General features: G+C 37.3%; 1 protein-coding gene across 1 annotated transcript in view; it reads right to left on the reverse strand.

The window, feature by feature from the left end:
- Positions 1-8,631: 8,631 nt before the first annotated feature.
- Positions 8,632-18,817, reverse strand: part of LOC119430598 (cartilage oligomeric matrix protein) — a gene marked incomplete at its 5' end in the record, with an annotated part of 568,315 nt that continues 558,129 nt past the window's right edge. Inside the window, 13 exons of the mRNA XM_037698029.1 lie at positions 8,632-8,967; positions 9,349-9,488; positions 11,017-11,189; positions 11,775-11,971; positions 13,948-13,996; positions 14,092-14,270; positions 14,353-14,546; positions 14,624-14,676; positions 15,427-15,545; positions 16,418-16,577; positions 16,655-16,762; positions 16,984-17,088; positions 17,182-17,334. Coding sequence (XP_037553957.1) covers positions 8,909-8,967; positions 9,349-9,488; positions 11,017-11,189; positions 11,775-11,971; positions 13,948-13,996; positions 14,092-14,270; positions 14,353-14,546; positions 14,624-14,676; positions 15,427-15,545; positions 16,418-16,577; positions 16,655-16,762; positions 16,984-17,088; positions 17,182-17,334 — 1,689 coding nt within the window. The remainder of the gene's footprint in view (positions 8,968-9,348; positions 9,489-11,016; positions 11,190-11,774; positions 11,972-13,947; positions 13,997-14,091; positions 14,271-14,352; positions 14,547-14,623; positions 14,677-15,426; positions 15,546-16,417; positions 16,578-16,654; positions 16,763-16,983; positions 17,089-17,181; positions 17,335-18,817) is intronic.

The raw sequence follows: 18,817 nt of genomic DNA on the forward strand, positions 1-18,817 counted from the left end.
AAAGACGTCCAGTGGCTCGCCATAGGATGACCTCGTTATCATTTTGAAGAAAAATGGTCGCTCAGCGCTTTCGCTAGCCTACTGTGTTTACAGTGTTCCATTACATGCCACATATATTTAAAAAAAACACATTTGATAGCTTTTTGCATATCCACATTTGTTTTATTCATATTTGCTTGTAGCAGAAAGCTGCTAAGACACTAAGTTTAATAATTTTTATGGCTATGTCTAAAAGAGGGAGAAAAAAACAACAGCCAGTTTACTCGCTACCCCGCAATGAAATTCCATCGCAGCGTAACAACTTTCTATTTCATGCTCAAAGCTTTATTTTTGACAACCAAATGTTATTTTCATCTTGTACTGTATGTTTTTATGCTACATCTATTTATATGTTTATTTATTTGGTTAAAGATTTTATATTTCATTTCATAACTTAAATTTTGATGCCAAAATGTCTGTAAGCCTAGTGTAAAATTTCACTGGTGTACTTGTGTTTATTATTACCAACATATTTATATGTGTTTTTGTAAGCTTTACTTGGTTAACGAAGGAGTGTAAAACGTCCCCATAGTTGCTCTTTGGTGTTAGATGTGCCATTCTCTGATGTTGATGTGCTGCAGCCTAATAGGCAAATCTAAATCTCAGTTTTTGGCACCACTTCAGAACAAGTTGCGTGCTCAAGTGGATCAACTTTATGCTACTGGAATTGACGCTTTCTGGGCAATCAGGTATTTTTATTTAACTAGGACACAAGAAAAGTTAATCTAAATTTACTTCAGATAACTGAAAGCCAAACGGCATATTTAAGTCTCCTTGTGAAGAAGGCATTTGCTTTTAAACCAGAAAACACTAAAATCTTAATGTTTTTTTTAGGTCGTCACTGTGAAATCACCTGATTTTGCCTTACAGTAACATTCTACTGTTCTAAGTGTTTGATGTAACAGCGTATTTTCCTAACTTTCTTGTATTTAAAAGAAAAGTTTAAGTCTCTGTGCTTCTGTTATGTAAGGTTTGACAAATCAATGTACTGTATTTTGTAGAGGTACAATTTATAGCCAAATTGTTGCTTTTTTTTGTTTGTTGTTGTTTTATTTTATTTTTTTACAAGGAGCAAAATGGTAAAATGGTTTTAAAGTATTTAAAGAGGGCAATTATGGGGAGGCTTTTTGCTCCTTTACAGGGAGTCTGACAAAAATGCAAGTGACCTTTGATGTATTGCTCATAAAATGAGCCATTGAAGGATCATTTGGTTCATTAGGGTGCAATCTTTAGACTTTAAAGAGTTTATTAAAAATATATGGTATAATATATGATATTTGAGAGAGTCTTTAAGCAAAAGTTCTCTTTAAGAAAAAAATACAAGTTTATTGTGTATTATGTGGGCTAAGATTTGCTGTTTGTTCAGTAGCACAGAAGCAGAAACGTTTAGTCTAAAATCACTGAGGCCATCTTACAACCCAAAACTGTTTACACACTATCGTCTTAACGACCTCTTTGTTGTTCAAATTTTAAAACTCGGATGAACTTCAGTAACTTTACAGTTTGTGCCAAAAAAAAATCTGCCTCTGCCTTTTTGTCAGTTTCCCTGAGAGGCTTGTGTTGATCTTCCCAATACTGTGGGATCATTTTTGGTATACTGTAATATTTGTGTGCACATGTACTACTGTTTTTACTCTGCTAAAGCGCTGATGGGAAAAGCCCTTCGAGACGGGGATCCAGTTTGGTTTTTACCTCTGCAGTGTTTGTGTTGAAGTGTTCACCGTTTGCTGCAAAAGCTTCATCAGCGGTTTTGTTTGCCTTCGACACACCTGTGGTTCCTATGCAAATGAGATGACAAAATAAAACAGAGAAAGATCCTTAAAGGAAAAATCCAACATTGTTCACAAAAATTGCTGGATTTATTCTTGTCAAACTGTTAAGAAACAAAGGTGTTTTATGGCTAAAACCTGCACGTTGCTCAGAAATGTAACCTCACTCGAGAAATACAAAAACAACCATTATGGGCTACGTTCCTTTTCATTTTGTGTGGAAGTTATCTCTGTAGTGTGCCACATTATTGCTTAACTACCTAGAGTCATTGTAGGAAATGTAAACTAGATGAAGTATAGCAGTGCAGGATATTGTGCGTTGTGGTGGCGATATGACAATCAGTGACTGAAATGGTTCTTTTTCTTTCCTGTTGGTGAAAAGAACTCCACAGATGAATCCAGCTATGCTTAGATGTTTGAGTTACTCCTTTTTTTTTTTGTCAAAATTTCCACTGCCTTTTAATTTAATTAATTATTAGTTTTAATGTCACTAATCCATCCCACAGAAAGCATTTCAAAACACTTAACGTGATTAAGATCAATGATGTCGAAGCCAATCAAAAATAGCCCAAAGTGTACGACACTTCACCGGTTACTGATTTCTCATCACTTTTGTTGGATTTTTTCTTTAAGTCTCTGAAAAATATCTGCAGATTTTTTTGTTTTGTTTACAATGTTTTTTTTTGTTGTTTTTTTTGGTTACCTAAGAGGAAGAAAAAACTGAGACAACATTGTTGTGTTCAGACTTCACAGTTGTGTTGCCAGAGGTTGGAGCTTTCCCGTCATTTCCCTTCTCTCATCCTGCTGAAGACGAGTTATTCAGACTTTGTACATACTATAGCTGAAACAAAATGCATGACTACGCTGACAGTCCAGACCTCCAAACGAAGGCCTTCTTTAACTCTGTGCAGGTTTGATTTGTGTAACATAACACTATCACCAAGTCTAAAGGGATGCATGTGTGGGTTTCTCCTGTGCAACAGTGAACTGTTAAGTGACTCTGTTACCTCCGTCTCTGTACAACGCTACTTCTCGAATGATAAAAGAATGTAATCCCTCCATCCTAGTTTTAGCCAAACGAGCCGAAGCTTGGCACATTTGGTCCTGTTACTGTTGGACCAAGCTTCCTCTCTTGGCTCTGCAGTCCCCACCCCACCCCTCTTCTGAAGAAACAGACTGTTGCTTGTTCCGCCTCCTCTTCCTACTGTAGCATCCCTGCGTATGATGGAAACCGTTTGATTTTCATAGACCCTGCAGTTGATTTGGTCCCTTCTCAGCCAGCTCATCCTGTTGGTGTCCTTGACATAATGGAAGGTCCTGTCTTGTAAAGGCTGCAGTTTGGCACGTGCACTGATAGTTTGCATTTGTGGACCCCTAAAGCCTCTGCATTATGCAGTCAACTGCATGACATGAAAGACATTAAACAGGTTCTTATCTCATGTTATGTACAGGATCTTGATCTTGCTATGCTCAAGTGGCGTGAGTTTTAAAACCAATGTGATTATTCTTATTTATTTCTGTTTTGCCTGTCAGGTTGTCATGTCAGGTTCTGGGTTGGGTAAAGTGAACTGCAATTATTTCCCCTGTTTTTGTGCAATGTTTAGTCCACTAGTTGCTTTGCACTTTAGTTGTGACTCCCTGGCGTTTGAGCGGGAGACGGTTCTGCCCGATGTGAATGCCGACTGTTTCACACCAGATATATTGTGATGTATACAAACAGATGGATTCTATATTTTCTTTTGTACACTAAACTGTGGCTTGTCTTTATGTTCGTTTTCAAATGTGTTCAGATTTTAGAAGATGCAAAATTAGAAAGGGCTTACTCCAGTGCAACTTGGGTTCTTGTGTCTGAAGGGAACGGAGAGCATCACTGTTTCTGTTCCCACAGTTCTAAGTTCTCCAGTACAAAGACTTATGTTCAGGAGGAAGTATGTTTCTCTGATTCATAAAATATGATTTCACAGCAGTGCATGCAGATCACAACTAGTATGCAAGATGTCTGAGACATGTTACCAATGCTGAAAAATGTCTTATTTGATCAAATCTTAAACATTTAACCAGATTTGCTTCTTTTCTACTCATTTCTTTTCCCTCAATCTTTAAGTAATGATTAAAAAAAAATACTCCAAGAAAAAAAAGGGTTATTAAGTAATTTTTCTGTTTTTTTTTTCTATTGGGTAATACATACATTACCCAATAGACGCATGGCCCGTGCTCAATATACCGTAGTTCAACTGATTTAAAACACATTTTTCAAAAAGATGAGGTTGTGCATCTTAATTTTGTGGGTTAAGGGATGAAGAATAAAAAAATCTGTGCAATCTAAAAAAAAAAAAAACATCTGGGTACATAACATGGACAACATACATCTGGACACCCCACAAGTTAAGCATTTAAAGTTTTTCATATCTTTTGCATTGCTAAAATGTCTCAGAAACAGGTTGAAATGAAAAAGGCAAGTCTTTTTCTCTTCTTTATATATTATACATTAACATCAATGCAAATTCAAACTACCATGATATAACTTTGGGTCTTTTTACTGCGGAATATTAAGTTCACACATGTTCTGCAGGCCTTGTTGGAGGCTGCAGCTTCATCCATAAAAACAAACAAAAATGTTTTTTTATTATTATTTTAGTTTAAACTAATTTCACTTTAACTGTCCTGTTGGAATCTGTGTGTGATGATGATTATTATTTTTATAACCATCATTTGTATTAAACGGGGACCTCAGGGTGGTGGGAGGATCGATGCACACAAATGCTCCAAATATCTACATGAAAGTCTCGCAGAGTTTAAATCAGTCGATTCGCTCCAACAGGCTGCAGTAAATTCCTTTAACCTCAGAATCCCTGAAAAAAGCAGTTTGAATGATGCGCTTATCGTCCTGTAAGGCTCTGCAACAAAGTCTCACTTCACAAAAGACAGCCAAGGCTTCTCTTAACGTCAGGTTACTCTCGTTATTTCTTTTTTATTTTTTTAATCCAAATCCCCTTTAACCATCTAAAACTTGCAGATTTGATAGATAAAACTTGCTGGAGATGCTGACGTGCTTTTCAATAGAAATGATTAGGAATTAGATATGCTGACAGCAAATGTTACACTGGAAAACACTTTATATCAGTTTAGGCAGCTAATTAATCTTTCCTTAAATTAAAATAAACACATTTAAAGAGAACATGGATGCTTTGTATACATACATACTTATATACATGTGAGTATGATTTGTGTATCGGAGTTGGGGTTTATTTATTACATGACGAAATGTGGAAAGTAAAGTCCAGCTGATGGTTTTGTTTTTTTACTGCACAAATTAATTTGGACTTGTCAGATTTTGTGAAACCAAGACCTCAGTTACTGACTTATCACTTCTCAAGCTTAAGGAGAAACCGAAGTTGTGTGTTTGAGGATTTGTAGGTGTTTAAATATGTCCCTTTAATAACAAATGACTACATTTCATTTAAACCTATGAAAAGCTCTGGAATTACAGTTTATGTTCCACTTAAAGCTTCTAGTGAGAATAGCATTATATCACTGTTGTCCTGTAAGTCGTAGTAAGAGACCTGTAGTATTTCTTTGTTGCCATGTGATTCTCTTTATGTGACCATTTGTTTATAAAATGAAAGAAAACCATCAATTAAACTGAATGTGGAAGACAAATTTTTCTCTGCATAAAGTCTTGATTTGCAGAAAATACTGATTAAAAAAAAAAAAAGTCCAATGTCCTTTCACAACATCGCAGCGTGTTGCTGTAGACATGCATGATGTTTCGATCCTGTTGTAAAATGTCTTTGCTATCGTTTCTATTTTGTAATCTGTATTTCCAAATGCAAATTTAAAAGATTATTTTGGATATGTGCATGCTTGTGAAATGTTCAGAATGTTGATTTCCACTAAAAGATGTTGAGTTAAAAAAAAAAAGCCATGTCTTTTACTTTAATTTAGCTCGTGTGCAAAACTGGACACCTTGTTGAAACTTGCTGCCACCTTCAGAAAATTGGAAAGCAAAAGATGACCCTAACCTAAAAAAAACCCCAGTAAATTAATGTTTTTTTAAATAACTACATAACCAAAATTACTTTTTTCTTGTTTGAAAATAAAACTAAAAGGGTCCGATGTTTTTGAAAGTCTTTTGTTAGAAGCTTACAAACTGTAAAAGTCTATTTTTAAGGGAAAAAACATTTTGTTGCAGTGAAGTTTAGTAGATGAAAACTGTTATCACTTTAGTACATTGTCCAGCAAGGTGATGGGCAACGTGTGCAGCAATTAATCAGCCTCAAAGTCAATATGGTTTCTAAGCTTTTAATAGTATCACCACAAATATGACAATAAAATGTCAATAAAAACTATCAGATATTGAGCACAAACAAGGAACAAGCCTGACCCTGCTGTTGTTTAAGAAGTTATGATTCCATAAATGTCTTGAGAACATCACATCATACACTCCTGTCTAAGCTCTCCCTTTGCCCCACAACAACACAATTCATGTTTTTGCACATTTTCATTCTATCACAGATGCTTCCCTACTTCCACTTGGTTGAACCATTCAGTCCAGTTTCCACCAGGGTTTTAAAATGTTTTAAGTTACATTTTTGTTTTGAGTCGTTATGGGAAACAAACATAATTTGCTTGTTTATGCTATTTCTTTCCATCACAGTTCATCTTACCATGGTTCATTAGTTATATAGTTACTTTAAAGATTTGACACCAAAGTTTCTTCTGAGCTCCACAGAGAGCCGTTATGTTCAAGACATTTTTGACAACTTTTATTACAAACTCCTCACAGGAAAAGGAAAAACAAGTCATTTAAAGTCTCTTTTAATTTAAATCCCTGCCTAATTTCTAATTTAATGTCTGCTGGCTCCTTTGATTGCCGTAATAAGGCCGTCTAAAAACAAAAGGCTCCCTGGTCCAGACCATTTCATAGTTTGAACCAGAATTGTGTTGGATTTTCTTGAGTCCAAACAGACGAAACAAATACACTATACACCGTAGGTGCATAAAAATGTGCAACATTTGGCTATAAATGTTAAAAGACTTAAGCCTCGGGTGTTGCAGTCACAGTTCAGTCACTTCAGGTGAGCATCGAGCTCTCTGCATCTTCCTAGATGGATTTTGTGTTTGGCTTATAAAATACAGCAATAGTGTTTGGCTCTTCCTGAAACCAGAGTTTGTTTCATTGATCTCATTCAGACTGTGTGATTTTTGTCAAGACCAAGCTGCAAATCAGTTCTATCGAAATCACCTTTGAAGCTGCAGCAAACACAGCTCTGAGTACCGTATTTTTCAGACTATAAGGTGCACCAGATTATAAGGTGCATTAAAACATTTTGACAGCTTTTTGAGCGTCGTGTACCACATAAAATCGGTTCGAAGTCCGTAAGCACAACCAGAATTAATGCATAAGGCGCTCCTGATTATAAGGCTCACTGTTGATTTTTGAAAAAAATAAAGGATTTTAAGTGCGCCTTATAGTCCGAAAAATACGGTAGATATGAAGTGAATGAATGGGCTGAAGAAAAATGAGGGGAAATCCATCATTTATGGTGTTGCTGAGCTGCTGATCCTCACTTCAGATGCTGAACACTCCCAGGATGACAAAATGTGGTTTGTCTGCAGGTGAGTGTTGATTCAGAAGAGATTTGGGGATAGCTGGGTTCTCTATAATTGTTTGTGCCAAATCTTACCATTCAATAACAGCTCTCGGGTGTGAGGCCTGTCACAAGATTAAATGTGTTCTGTAAAGAAGAGAAAATGATGAGGTTGGCAACAAGTGGTAAACTTCCAGCTTTATCTCAAGCCAGTCTGAGGAAAGACGGCGCCCCATCACACCAACCGGCATGGGCACGATGCCCCCATATTAATTGGAGCTAAATCACTAGTAATGTAATACAGTACTTATTTCTGGAAAACCCAGAATTGCTCAGTTTATGATGTACATAAATACTGCTACTTTAATTAAAATCAAAAGTATATCAGAATGTGACAAAACATAAATGTGTGTCACAATTACTTTATTCTGAATTTACTATGTGTTATGTTCATTGGTAAACTTGGTGTTATTTTATTTATTATTTTTTTCTGGATTTTAAATGTACCAAGGCAGGTCAATGAGCATATGGGTGTCATATTGCTTTTTTCTTATTTTTCCCGATTTCATTGATTGACTCTTTTTGTATTGCAGGTGGAGCAGTACCAGATAGTTTGTTGAGTAGGGGGAATGGTCCCTGTTATGATGTGGCAGGCTTCATCTTTTTAGCATGAGTGGATCTGCACCAAATGAGAGCACAGTATTCAGCTGTGGAGTAGCAGAAAGCTAAAACAGCTGTTCTTGTGGTCTTTGCCTCATTTAGTGTTAGCTAGCTAGGATAGTCACATGAAGGTAGTTAATTTCTAATTGTATCTAGAGGTTAAAATAGCCTTGAAGAAACTCTGTGAGCCGTTCTTGCTTTTTTCCCCCTGTACATCACTGAATGTTATGAGTCAAAATGTGATTAAAACAGTAAAATTACCATGCATTTTGAAATATTAATTTAGTTTTTTTTCAGTTTGTTTTTAAACAGCATGCATTATGAAGACTAGTTCATGCTTTATTCACAGTATCATATATATTTACCAACATTATGCACGCAAATGTTTACAGTCATAGTCAATTTTTTTTTGTATTTTTTTTTATTTTTGACAAAAACACAGCAATTCTTTTAGAAATTAACCATAATCAACAAAGCAGTTCTAAATGTTGTCATTTTACAGAAGATAAAATCCAACATTTTTGCATCGTACGGCTAAAGACTAACCAGAAAATTAACTTCTGATATTGGGCCTTTATTTTGGAACATGAGCAGTTGTGGATTTTATTTGAAGCTGTTTTTACTCAGCTTTACCAGACAGTTCAGTTTTTGTACAAGGTAATGTTAGCGATGCATTTAAAGAAAGAAATTTGAGTTAAGTAACAAAATATGTGACAGTGTTGTTGGTCTCCTGTTGAAGGTTTTTGCTGCTGTGCTCCTGCGCTTCATGTCTGATGGAGCTTTGATGATGTTCAGTCTGGGCTCTGGTTGTGTGCTGGATCATGCTTTCTTTGGGTTTGTTTGCTGTCGTCAGGCCACCAGCTGGACCTGCTTGGATTGGTAGGTGTCAAAGTCCTCAGGAAGAGTGTCTATGAAAAGAAATAATAATAAAAAAAGAAACATTTAAAAATGTTTTAGACTTTTATTTATTGCTGTTTTTGAATTTTAAAGCATCAGTTTTTCAATATGCAAAACATTAGCTCTACATAAGTTTAATCCTAAACTTAATAAAATGTACTTTAAATCTTTTTAAGTACAGTAACTTAAACTTTCTTTTACCTTATTATATTTATTATATATAACAGCTTACACAATTTAAACATGAACTAAATAAACATTTAAATTGCCCAGACAGACTTATGCAGAACATGTTCTGAGCAGAAAAAACGTGTTTACTAAATATTTTTTTTTAATTTGAACTATGCTGTAGCAAAGTTTTCTCTCAGCAGCTTTTTGAGGAGTCGGCTCACCGTTGCAGCGGTAACGCAGGTTGGCCCAGATGATGTTCTCCTGGGAGAAGCAGAAGACTCCGAGCCGGCCTCCTCTCATCGTGGTGTCGATGACGACACCTGTGTCCGCCACCATCTGACGACCCTCAAAGAAACGAACTCTGCACGGCAGAAGACAGCAAGAATTAAACATATTTTCAGCCATTGTGAACTAAAACAAACTCTAGCAGATGGATCAGATTTAATTAATTTATTAGTTCTTTGCTGGCTTTTTTAATGCGATCATCTATCAATTGTGTTGTTTTGGTTTAAATGCTTTGGTCTATTCCATGTTTTAGTTAAACTTCTTACACACCTGGTTTGAGTTATTAATAAAACTTTGTTATAATTATATTACTTACTGCATCACTAGTATTTCCAGGACTTTAGACATTTTTGTAAGAGCCCCATCCGTTTTGTTCCTCTGAATCAGATTTTTATGATTTCTAAATTTTATTATACAGCAGTAGATTTTGGATTCCTATTTTTAGCTTCTGATTATTTTTATACACCAGTCAAAGGTGGCTGTATTATGGTATAGTCTCCATCTGTCAACTTTATATTGTCCCTTCCATAACTTATGATCTGCTCAAGTTAATTTATCATAACTTCACACACATATCATCACTAGACAGGGTGTCACATACACTTTTCATCACCCCAGCTTTAAAGTAAAGGTCAGCTGCTGCTATACATGGTCTTTCCTTGTCCGAGCCATTGCTATAATTTTCAATGGGCCTATTATGTGTTGTATGCAGTACTCCTGTTTCCATGAATTTTTATTTTTTTTATCATCATTGTAATGCCCATGTGGGTTCTTCTCTTGGAAAACCACAGCTGTCACATAAATGCAAAGACTTGTTAGACTTAATCTGCACTACCATCTTGCTCTATAAATCATGCTCTTGCTGTAAACAAACAAACAAAAAATTGGCACCACAAAAAAAACGTTGAGACTTAAATTGCAGAGCACTACTAAAAAAAATGCTAGAACAATAAAGGAAGTAACAAAATATTAGCTCATTCTCTAAATTAAACAGTCGGAGACACATTCAGAGAGAAAGCTCCTGCAAATAAAATAAGTGAAATAATAAAAGATTGCTTGTAGGTTCAAGTTCATCTCCCCTGTCAAAATTACCAGGTGAAAGGATTTGACATCAGTTCAGAGGGCTTTGGTGAATAAATGGTAATGGAGAGCATCACTTGTAAAAAGCTCCACAGGTACCAAGTTATGAGGTGTTTGAGAGCAGAACATTTTGTTTCTCTGTAAATGATCCAAATCACCAAAGGAAGTCAGGGCTTCACTGCAATAATCAGTGTCAACCAAGGAAACGCTGCCATAGTCATCCCCATATAAAGACCTAAGGTCAACATCAGCCATCTATCTAATTTGCTTTTGCAGCAAATTCTGAGAGGAAAAAAAAAGCAGAACATTAAAAACTGAAAGATTCATGAAGAAGAACTGCTGAGTGGTTGAAATGAATCATCTAATTTATTTTCAAAGATATTCTGGATTTATCAAAGTAATGTTTCCCCTTTGAAGCAAAAATCTACTGTAACTCAAAAATACTGAACCAAAGTTAATCTAGTTTAGTTTGCAGCAGTTCTGATAGATCCACTGAGCTCTATGGCCTTTTGCTCCGTCAGTACCTGATGTAGCCATCAGCGGGTCGGTGCTGCAGGAACCATCGATATGAGGTCTTGTGTTTCCAGCCAACGTTGCGAGGGTCCTTCCACAGAAGTTTGATCTGCTCACTGGTGTCCCCAGTGTGCCACAGAGCGTTCCTCAGAGTCTCACCGGGACCGGTGATTGACTTCACCGCCTGGTCAAAAACAGCAAATACAGTCTAAGACTCTGGACTGTGTTAGTTAGCAAGTCATTGAAACTTGTTACAAAGAGCACTTTTTCTGTTTGAGTTTCTTTTTTTCTCTTGCAGTGTTTTTAGAAAAATTTTCTGTGGGTGGTACTAACTACACCAAACAGAAGAAAAGGAGCCAGAAATATATACTTTTCTTGCCTATACTTTTTTAAATGCCTTCCAAATAACTGTGCATTAAAAGAAGATTCAATTCAATTCAATTTAGTTATAGCGCCAAGTCACAGCAGAAGTCATCTCAGGGCACTGAACAGAAACATCCATATAAATATAAAAATAAATAATTGAACAAGAAGAGCAGTCACTTTTTGACTAATAATATAATAATAGCAATAGAAAGTATAAAAGCCATTTTTTCTTGATAAAATTTTGAGGTAAACTTCTCTAGCAAACTGAAAAACTGATCTTGAAAAACAACACCTTTTTTTTAAGGTATTTAAATAGACTTTTGGAGTTCAGTGCTTGTTTAATAATGTTCATTTAACATGTTTTCATGTTAGTGAATAATCTTTATTTTTGGCCCAGCAGTACCTTTAGTTGGATTCCTTGTTGAGCCACAGCTCTGAAGGGGATGGCCTGCCAGTAGATCTGCTCCACCTGCTTCCACATCACCACGTAAAAACTGGAGCTGTCCTGGTACCCGAATATGAAACCAACATAGTCGTCGTCCGTTTTCGTATTTACATGAAATGTCCCCTCAAAGTCCACGCCGCTGAACGCAGTATAACCTACAGGACAGATGAAAGATCAGACAATCAAAGAAACAGAAACTTTAAATGTTGTTTCAGCCTCTTTGATATTCTGTGTATTGGGCTGGTGTGAGAAAATTTAGAAAATGACCCATATTTACTATTCAAGAACAGTTTTTAACTTTTGCCATCTGGCCACATGGTTTACTTACATTCAAATCCCATCTCATGGTCTGCTCATATGTTTATTTACAAACAAAATATATTTTATCATCTCATATTTCTTTCCATCTAATGTGAACGTGAGAATCTCCAACTAAATAAAGGTACTCACAGCAAACTATAACATAATTCAAAAAGTTATCCTAAACTACATAAAAGGAGCAACCTGAAAGATTTTTTATTGGTAGATTAAAGATATGTTCTTAAGAATTTTTGAAATGCAGATATGCACTCGTACCCAAAGCACTCGGATGGATCTTGAATCTGAAGCTTAAGTCATGCAATTGACCAACATTAGACTGGTTAAAGTCTGCAAACAAATATGGTGGAATCAAACAAACGTAGAATCTTGAAGATGTTTAGGTGGAAACATAATAATAATTTTTTTCTAGAATTGCGCTACTCGGGGTGGCTGCATGTTGGAGTAGCTCTGTTACTTTCATTCTGAGTTATTGCTTTTGAAAACTTTAATTTCTCTTTTTTTCTGGATGTAAATCACTTTTTTCAGATGATTGTTTACTCTGGTATTGGATGCTGTGCAGCTGGAAGGATTTTTACTGAAACATTTTTACTTTTGGACATTTGTTATGATGTGTAACCATGGCAACAAGGTGTTTTGTAAACAACCAGGAGCAGCTGATTAACATCTCAAAGCTCAAATAATATCTCAACTACAGCCCCAAATCCCAAATGAGTTGAAAAGGAGGCGCCGTGGACAAATTTCCGTCAACTTGTTGGTGGTGCTCGAGTACTTGACCGCCGAGATCCTTGATCTGGTGGGGAAACTCTGCTTGTGACAACGGGAGGACCAATATCATCTCCTGGCACCTTCAGCTGTCTGTCTGTGGTGACGAGGAGCTTGGCAGACTGCTGGGAGGAGTGACCATTGCTCAGGGAGGAATACTGCCCAGCATTCAGGCAGTCCTGCCTCCCAGGAGGACCAAGAAACCTGCCAGATCTGACAGCAAGCTGGATCCGTGTGGACGGATCAGCATCTGTGGCCAGATTCTTCAGATTCACTGCAGGAGATCCTTCCTGTCCACAGCTATCAGCATCTATAACAACTCTTGAATGAAACCAGGATGATGAGCTACAACTAAACTTAATTTCCCTTTGGGATTAATAAAGTATTTTTGAATTGTATTGAATAAGAGTAGATCTGCTGCTTAAAGAGATCAGGTAAAAGGTCAATAATAAATACTGAGGATCAAGCAGAATGGAGCAGCACAGAAAATACAGATGTTGGCACTCAAACACACGCAGCTTTACCAAAACCTCTGCCAGACCAGCAAGTTTTCAGCTTAGCACATATCTTTTATTTGCAGACTTTACTCAACAAATCTGAGAATAAAATGTACCAAAACATATTGGATGTCTTGATCTAAACAGCTATTTCATGGACTTTCATCGTTGTTTAACTTTTTTAGTCACTTCGGCCGATTTCTTAGAACTCAACTACAAATGCATGTGGTAGTTGGCAGCCATTCACAAATTTTGTTTGCCAATGTTTATTTTAAGGATGTAGTAACCATTGATATAAGAAAAATTGCGCTGTGCAGAATTTGTTACTTACTTGATTTCCTATTTTGTCTGGTTTTTATAATGTTACAATAAGTACCTTGAGTCAGCTTTAGCTACAAATGCTAATGGTAACCTTTTTAAAATCTTATGTCATGTGTTTCCTTTGCAGGTGGTAAACATTATAAACATGTAGTTCTATATACATCTGTTTATGATAGTATCCTTCAGGTATGTCTTGGCTGAAGTCTCCAGGGTTTCAATACATTTCTTACCAACAGCCAAACCAGGATCACTGTTCATAGTCTGGACAATTTCTCTGCCCTGAACAAACAAAACAAGGGATTTTAAATAAACATTGTATTTTGTGACATAAATGAAACACACACAAAAAAAATAATAATAAAGGGTCTTTCAACCTGGTTCAGCACCACCCAGTTGGGGTCTGTCTGTATTTCTCCTTCAGGGTCTAAAACAACCGTCTGGTACTCCCTGAAGTCAGTGAGAGTAACCTCAGCGTTTTCCGGACAAGCGTCAATGGGATCAATTATTGTGTCGTTGTCAAAATCCTTCTGACACACGTCACCAACACCATCACCTGTTCGGAGGGAGAGGTAAAGCTTTTACTGAGTAAAAGACAAAGTTCCCATCAGCTTGAATATGTCATAAGTGCTATCCACCATCCAAGTCCTCCTGCAGTGGGTTGGGGATCAGACGGCAGTTGTCAGGACCAGGAGGAAGCAGATCGGGGATACCATCGTCATCGTCGTCATCATCACACTCGTCTCCCTTTCCATCCTTGTCGGTGTCCAGTTGAGAGCTGTTGATGACGGCTGGGCAATTGTCCCGGGAGTCTTGGTGGCCGTCGCCATCACTGAAGATTGTATAGATTTTTAATAAAGGAGCATTACAGATGAACGTTAAAGAGACTCAAGAGGTCGCACAATCTACCTGTCCTTGTTGGTGTCACATGGGTCTCCAATCAGGTCATTGTCTGCATCCATCTGAAAAACAAGACTTGAGCTGTTAACACAATGCTATTCTAGGAAGGGATGGGCAGGAATCCCCCAAAGGGTCATTTTGACTGAGTCAAAGAAGTCTAAGAGCTACACCCCGACTGAAACACAGACATGCTAATTTACCATAAACAGAATTATATCTTCCTTAAATATTGCACAGTTAAAAGTTTTAATTATTTGTGTCTGAATCATTGATGTCAGACTAATATTCAATCAAGTAGATGTGTTCGAAAACACTTCAGTCCGCCACTAACAAAAACGTAGCACGCTTGGTCAAAACACTTCCACGTTTTCTTGGTATATGACCACACCTGTCTGTAAACTGGTATTTGTGACAATAAAGCTATGATAGGTCTAATTTTATGTGACATCAAGATTTATTAATAAGTTGTTTTCATTGATTCATTTGAAAATGTTTTGGTTTCCTTTGAGGATGTTCGGGGGACATGTAGAGTTATTCCTGGTCTCAGGGCTTGATATCGATCATTTATGAAAGACATCAGAATAAAGCTGCCAGCAGAGCAACAACTTGAAGAACAATGACGATGGTCAGAGTCAAAATGAGCCAAATTGTATCGACTCATTGTCTTTTCTTTCTCCTATGCTTCACTCTTTGGATCTATGGTTCTGATGTAGCAACCTCCATGAGGAAAACCTCCTGGACGTTAACAGGAGCAGAGTTCTGTCTTTATGTGAAAATGGTGTTTGTGAAAAGAAAAGGAACCCATTTTTCACCTGGTCAGGGTTGGAGACATAAGGACAGCTGTCACAGGCGTCTCCCACTTTGTCTCCGTCTCGATCTTTCTGGTCAACGTTGGGAACCTTCTTGCAGTTGTCCAGGTGGTTGGGAATTCCTGACATAAGAGAATTATGATTTTAAATATTAGAATAAATTTTATGATAAAGCCTAATGATTTAAAAATAATTAACGCAAAGTACTTCATGGTTCTTTCTTAAACTACCATCCATCCATCCATTATCTTTTACCCGCTTCTTCCATTTTGGGTCACGGAGGTCGCCGGTGCCCACGTCCAGCAATCACTGTGTGAGGGGCGGGGTACACCCTGGACGGGTCGTAAGTCCATCACAGGGCCACATAGAGACAAACGAGACAAACAACCATTCACTCTCTCACTCACACCTAGGTACAATTTAGAGTTACCAATCAGCCTAACATGCATGTTTTTGGCCTGTGGGAGGAAACTGGAGTACCTGGAGAAAACCCACGCATGCACGGAGAGAACATGCAAACTCCACCCAGAAAGGCCCCTGCACCGGGATTTGAACCAAGGACCTGCTTGCTGGGAGGCAGCAGGAGGCAGCAGCTCTACCAGTTGCGCCACCGTGCTGCCTTCTTAAACTACCATTTTATTTATATTTAAATAGTTTAATTACATTATAAGCTGTTCAGACATATTCATAAAAATCTACTATAGACCTCTAAAAAAGTTAAATCTGGTCCTCTGGACATTCAAAAAACAAAACAACAACAAAAAAATGTAGAAATGTTTCGTCTTTCATCCGAAAGACGATGCGTTTCTACATTTTTGTTGTTGTTGTTGTTTTGCTTTTTTTTTTTTTGAATGTCCAGAAGACCAGATTTAATTTTTTTAGATTTTTCTACCTGGATTATAAAGCATGTATCAGGCTACTATAGACCTGATTAGTTACTTTGTAAAAGGTTTTATTCTGTTATTAAACTTTATATATTGAAGTGGATTCTCACCATCTCCATCTATATCGTCATCACACTTATCACCGTATTTGTCCATGTCTGTGTCTTTTTGGTCGCTGTTTTCGACCACAGGGCAGTTATCACAGGCGTCCCCGAAATCATCCTCATCAGTGTTTCTCTGGTCCACATTGGGCACCAGCTTACAGTTATCCTGTGCAGAGTGGGTTTTATTCTCTGTTAATGAACTCTTATGGAAAAACATGAACGTGAGTGTGTCTGTGGATGAACCTGTATGTCAGGGATCCCATCGCCGTCTGCGTCATCATCACAGGCGTCCCCAATTCCGTCACCATCAGTATCCTCTTGACCAGAGTTGGGTACAGTGAGACAGTTATCCTGCAACAACAAACTTCTTGTTAAAGTTTATGAACCCCACACCTTCAATACTCCTTAAAAAAAGACAGCTGAATTTTTTTTTTAGGCTGTTGTCTACTGCAGGTAAGATACTGACCACTAATATTTCAAAGGCACACCCTTCAAAACATCTGAAATCTCTCTTTTAAATATTTGCACCTGAATAAATTGTGTCTATTTCTGCAGACAATAATTAAAGTCACCTTGTTGCAGTTTCTGTCAGAACAGTTCAGCTTCTCGTCGGGGAAACTGTCAATGTCTACGTCAGAACCACAGAGGTAGCCGTTACCAGCCCATCCCACTCCACACTGAGGATGAAAAATGATTTGCAAACTGTTTTTATTCACCATGGTATGTTACATTACCACCATCAGTGATAAAACATATTTAGACTGTATCACCTGACACTCGATTGTGCCGTCACGATGAACGATGCATTCTGCACTGGCGTGGCATGGATTGGGTTGACCATTCCCACAAGCCCTCTCAGGTCTACAGCCACTCGTTTGATCCCCAACATAACCTGTTTTACAGGGACCACACCGGAACGAGCCCTGAGCACACACACAAATCACATCAGCCTACTTCCAATAAAGTCTTTCATGCAGCATTACGTTAAAAACAGCTGTAAATGAAGAACATTTAGCAAATATAGTATTTCTATTACTCTTTTCTCAGGCTAACCGTTTTTGTTTGCTAAAATAGCGTTGCTGTGGTGGCCATTTTTAAATTACTTGACTTCAAAAAGTGATCAGTTGTAGATGTCAACTTAAAAAACTCATTAAAACCCATTTAGTGATTTAACTTTAACAACTTTAACAGCTTTTGTTTTTTTTATTTGTGCGTTTGCTAACAAACACACACACAAACAGACTTCGGCAAAAACGTTATTGCTCTCTGCCTTTGCCTTTGTGTGTCTTTACAGATTTCTTTAATCAACTTTTCTTTAAATTTGTAGTTTGAAAAGGGCTAATTAGCCACAAATGCAGATGAACATATTCTGTGATATATTCATAAATTAAACGGATTCATTCATTTTTCTGGACTGAATAATATCGTGCATTGAATAATTAAAAATGTAACGTGAGACGTTAATTTTCTTTGACCCATCAAAATGAACGTGGTCATTTATTTTCAGAATCAAAATTTAACATCAAACATTTACATTAATTTGGCAAAATTGAAAATAACAACAGGTTAATTAATCAGTTTACAATTAGAAGACCATACGGCGATGGTTGAAAACCTTGCTTCACAACAGACATTTCTGAAAATATCTGGAATGATTTCTAGCAGGATAGAAGAGTTTAAAGATGGAAATTGAAGTTTAAGTTGAGAGAGATGGGTGAGGGAATTTGTCTGTTATAACCAGAACAACACGCTCCTTCTGGACCCAGCTTACCCAACGGTACGCTTTGCGGTTGAAGATCGACTTTTTACCTTTCTGAAGATATGTCAGTTCCGGCGTAAAGTTCCACTTCAAGCCACTTTTCAGCGTCTCCGTAAGAATAGCAAAAACCGTTCGGAGTCGTGAGATCATCCTAGAACAGACTTCTTCATAATTCCTCTGAACTTCTCTTGTTCAGCTTAGTCGCAGATGTCCTGAGCATTCTGAACTCTGCTGCTCTCGGAACCAACTCACAGCATTCTCTCAGCGTTCTCCTGAGCGTTCTTCCCAGAACTACTCAGAACTTCTCAGAACTTCAGAACTTCTGTGAACTAGGAAGTGTTGCACCTTTTAAAAGAGGTCACTTCCGGTTCATTTGAGAACTTTCTGATTGGTCGATGACCAGACAGAGGTGTGTTTTTGTGATGTAAGAGGTTATTAAAAGTCAAGGAAAAAAGATTAAGTTTGTTTAAGAACAGACAGAAAATGTTTTTGAAGATTCCAGACTTCGTGGAGTCAACTCTCTAGTATCTTTCTGTAAAAGTTAAACATGACATTTCTTTTCAGTAAACTTGCAGTTGACCGAAACTTGACCTTTGACCGACTTACACAACTTGCTCATTTCAGACAGAAGATCAAGAAGATGAATC

The sequence above is a fragment of the Nematolebias whitei genome, chromosome 3 (assembly GCF_014905685.2).
Source record: "Nematolebias whitei isolate Nwh7 chromosome 3, NemWhi1, whole genome shotgun sequence".
NCBI classification, from domain to species: domain Eukaryota; kingdom Metazoa; phylum Chordata; class Actinopteri; order Cyprinodontiformes; family Rivulidae; genus Nematolebias; species Nematolebias whitei.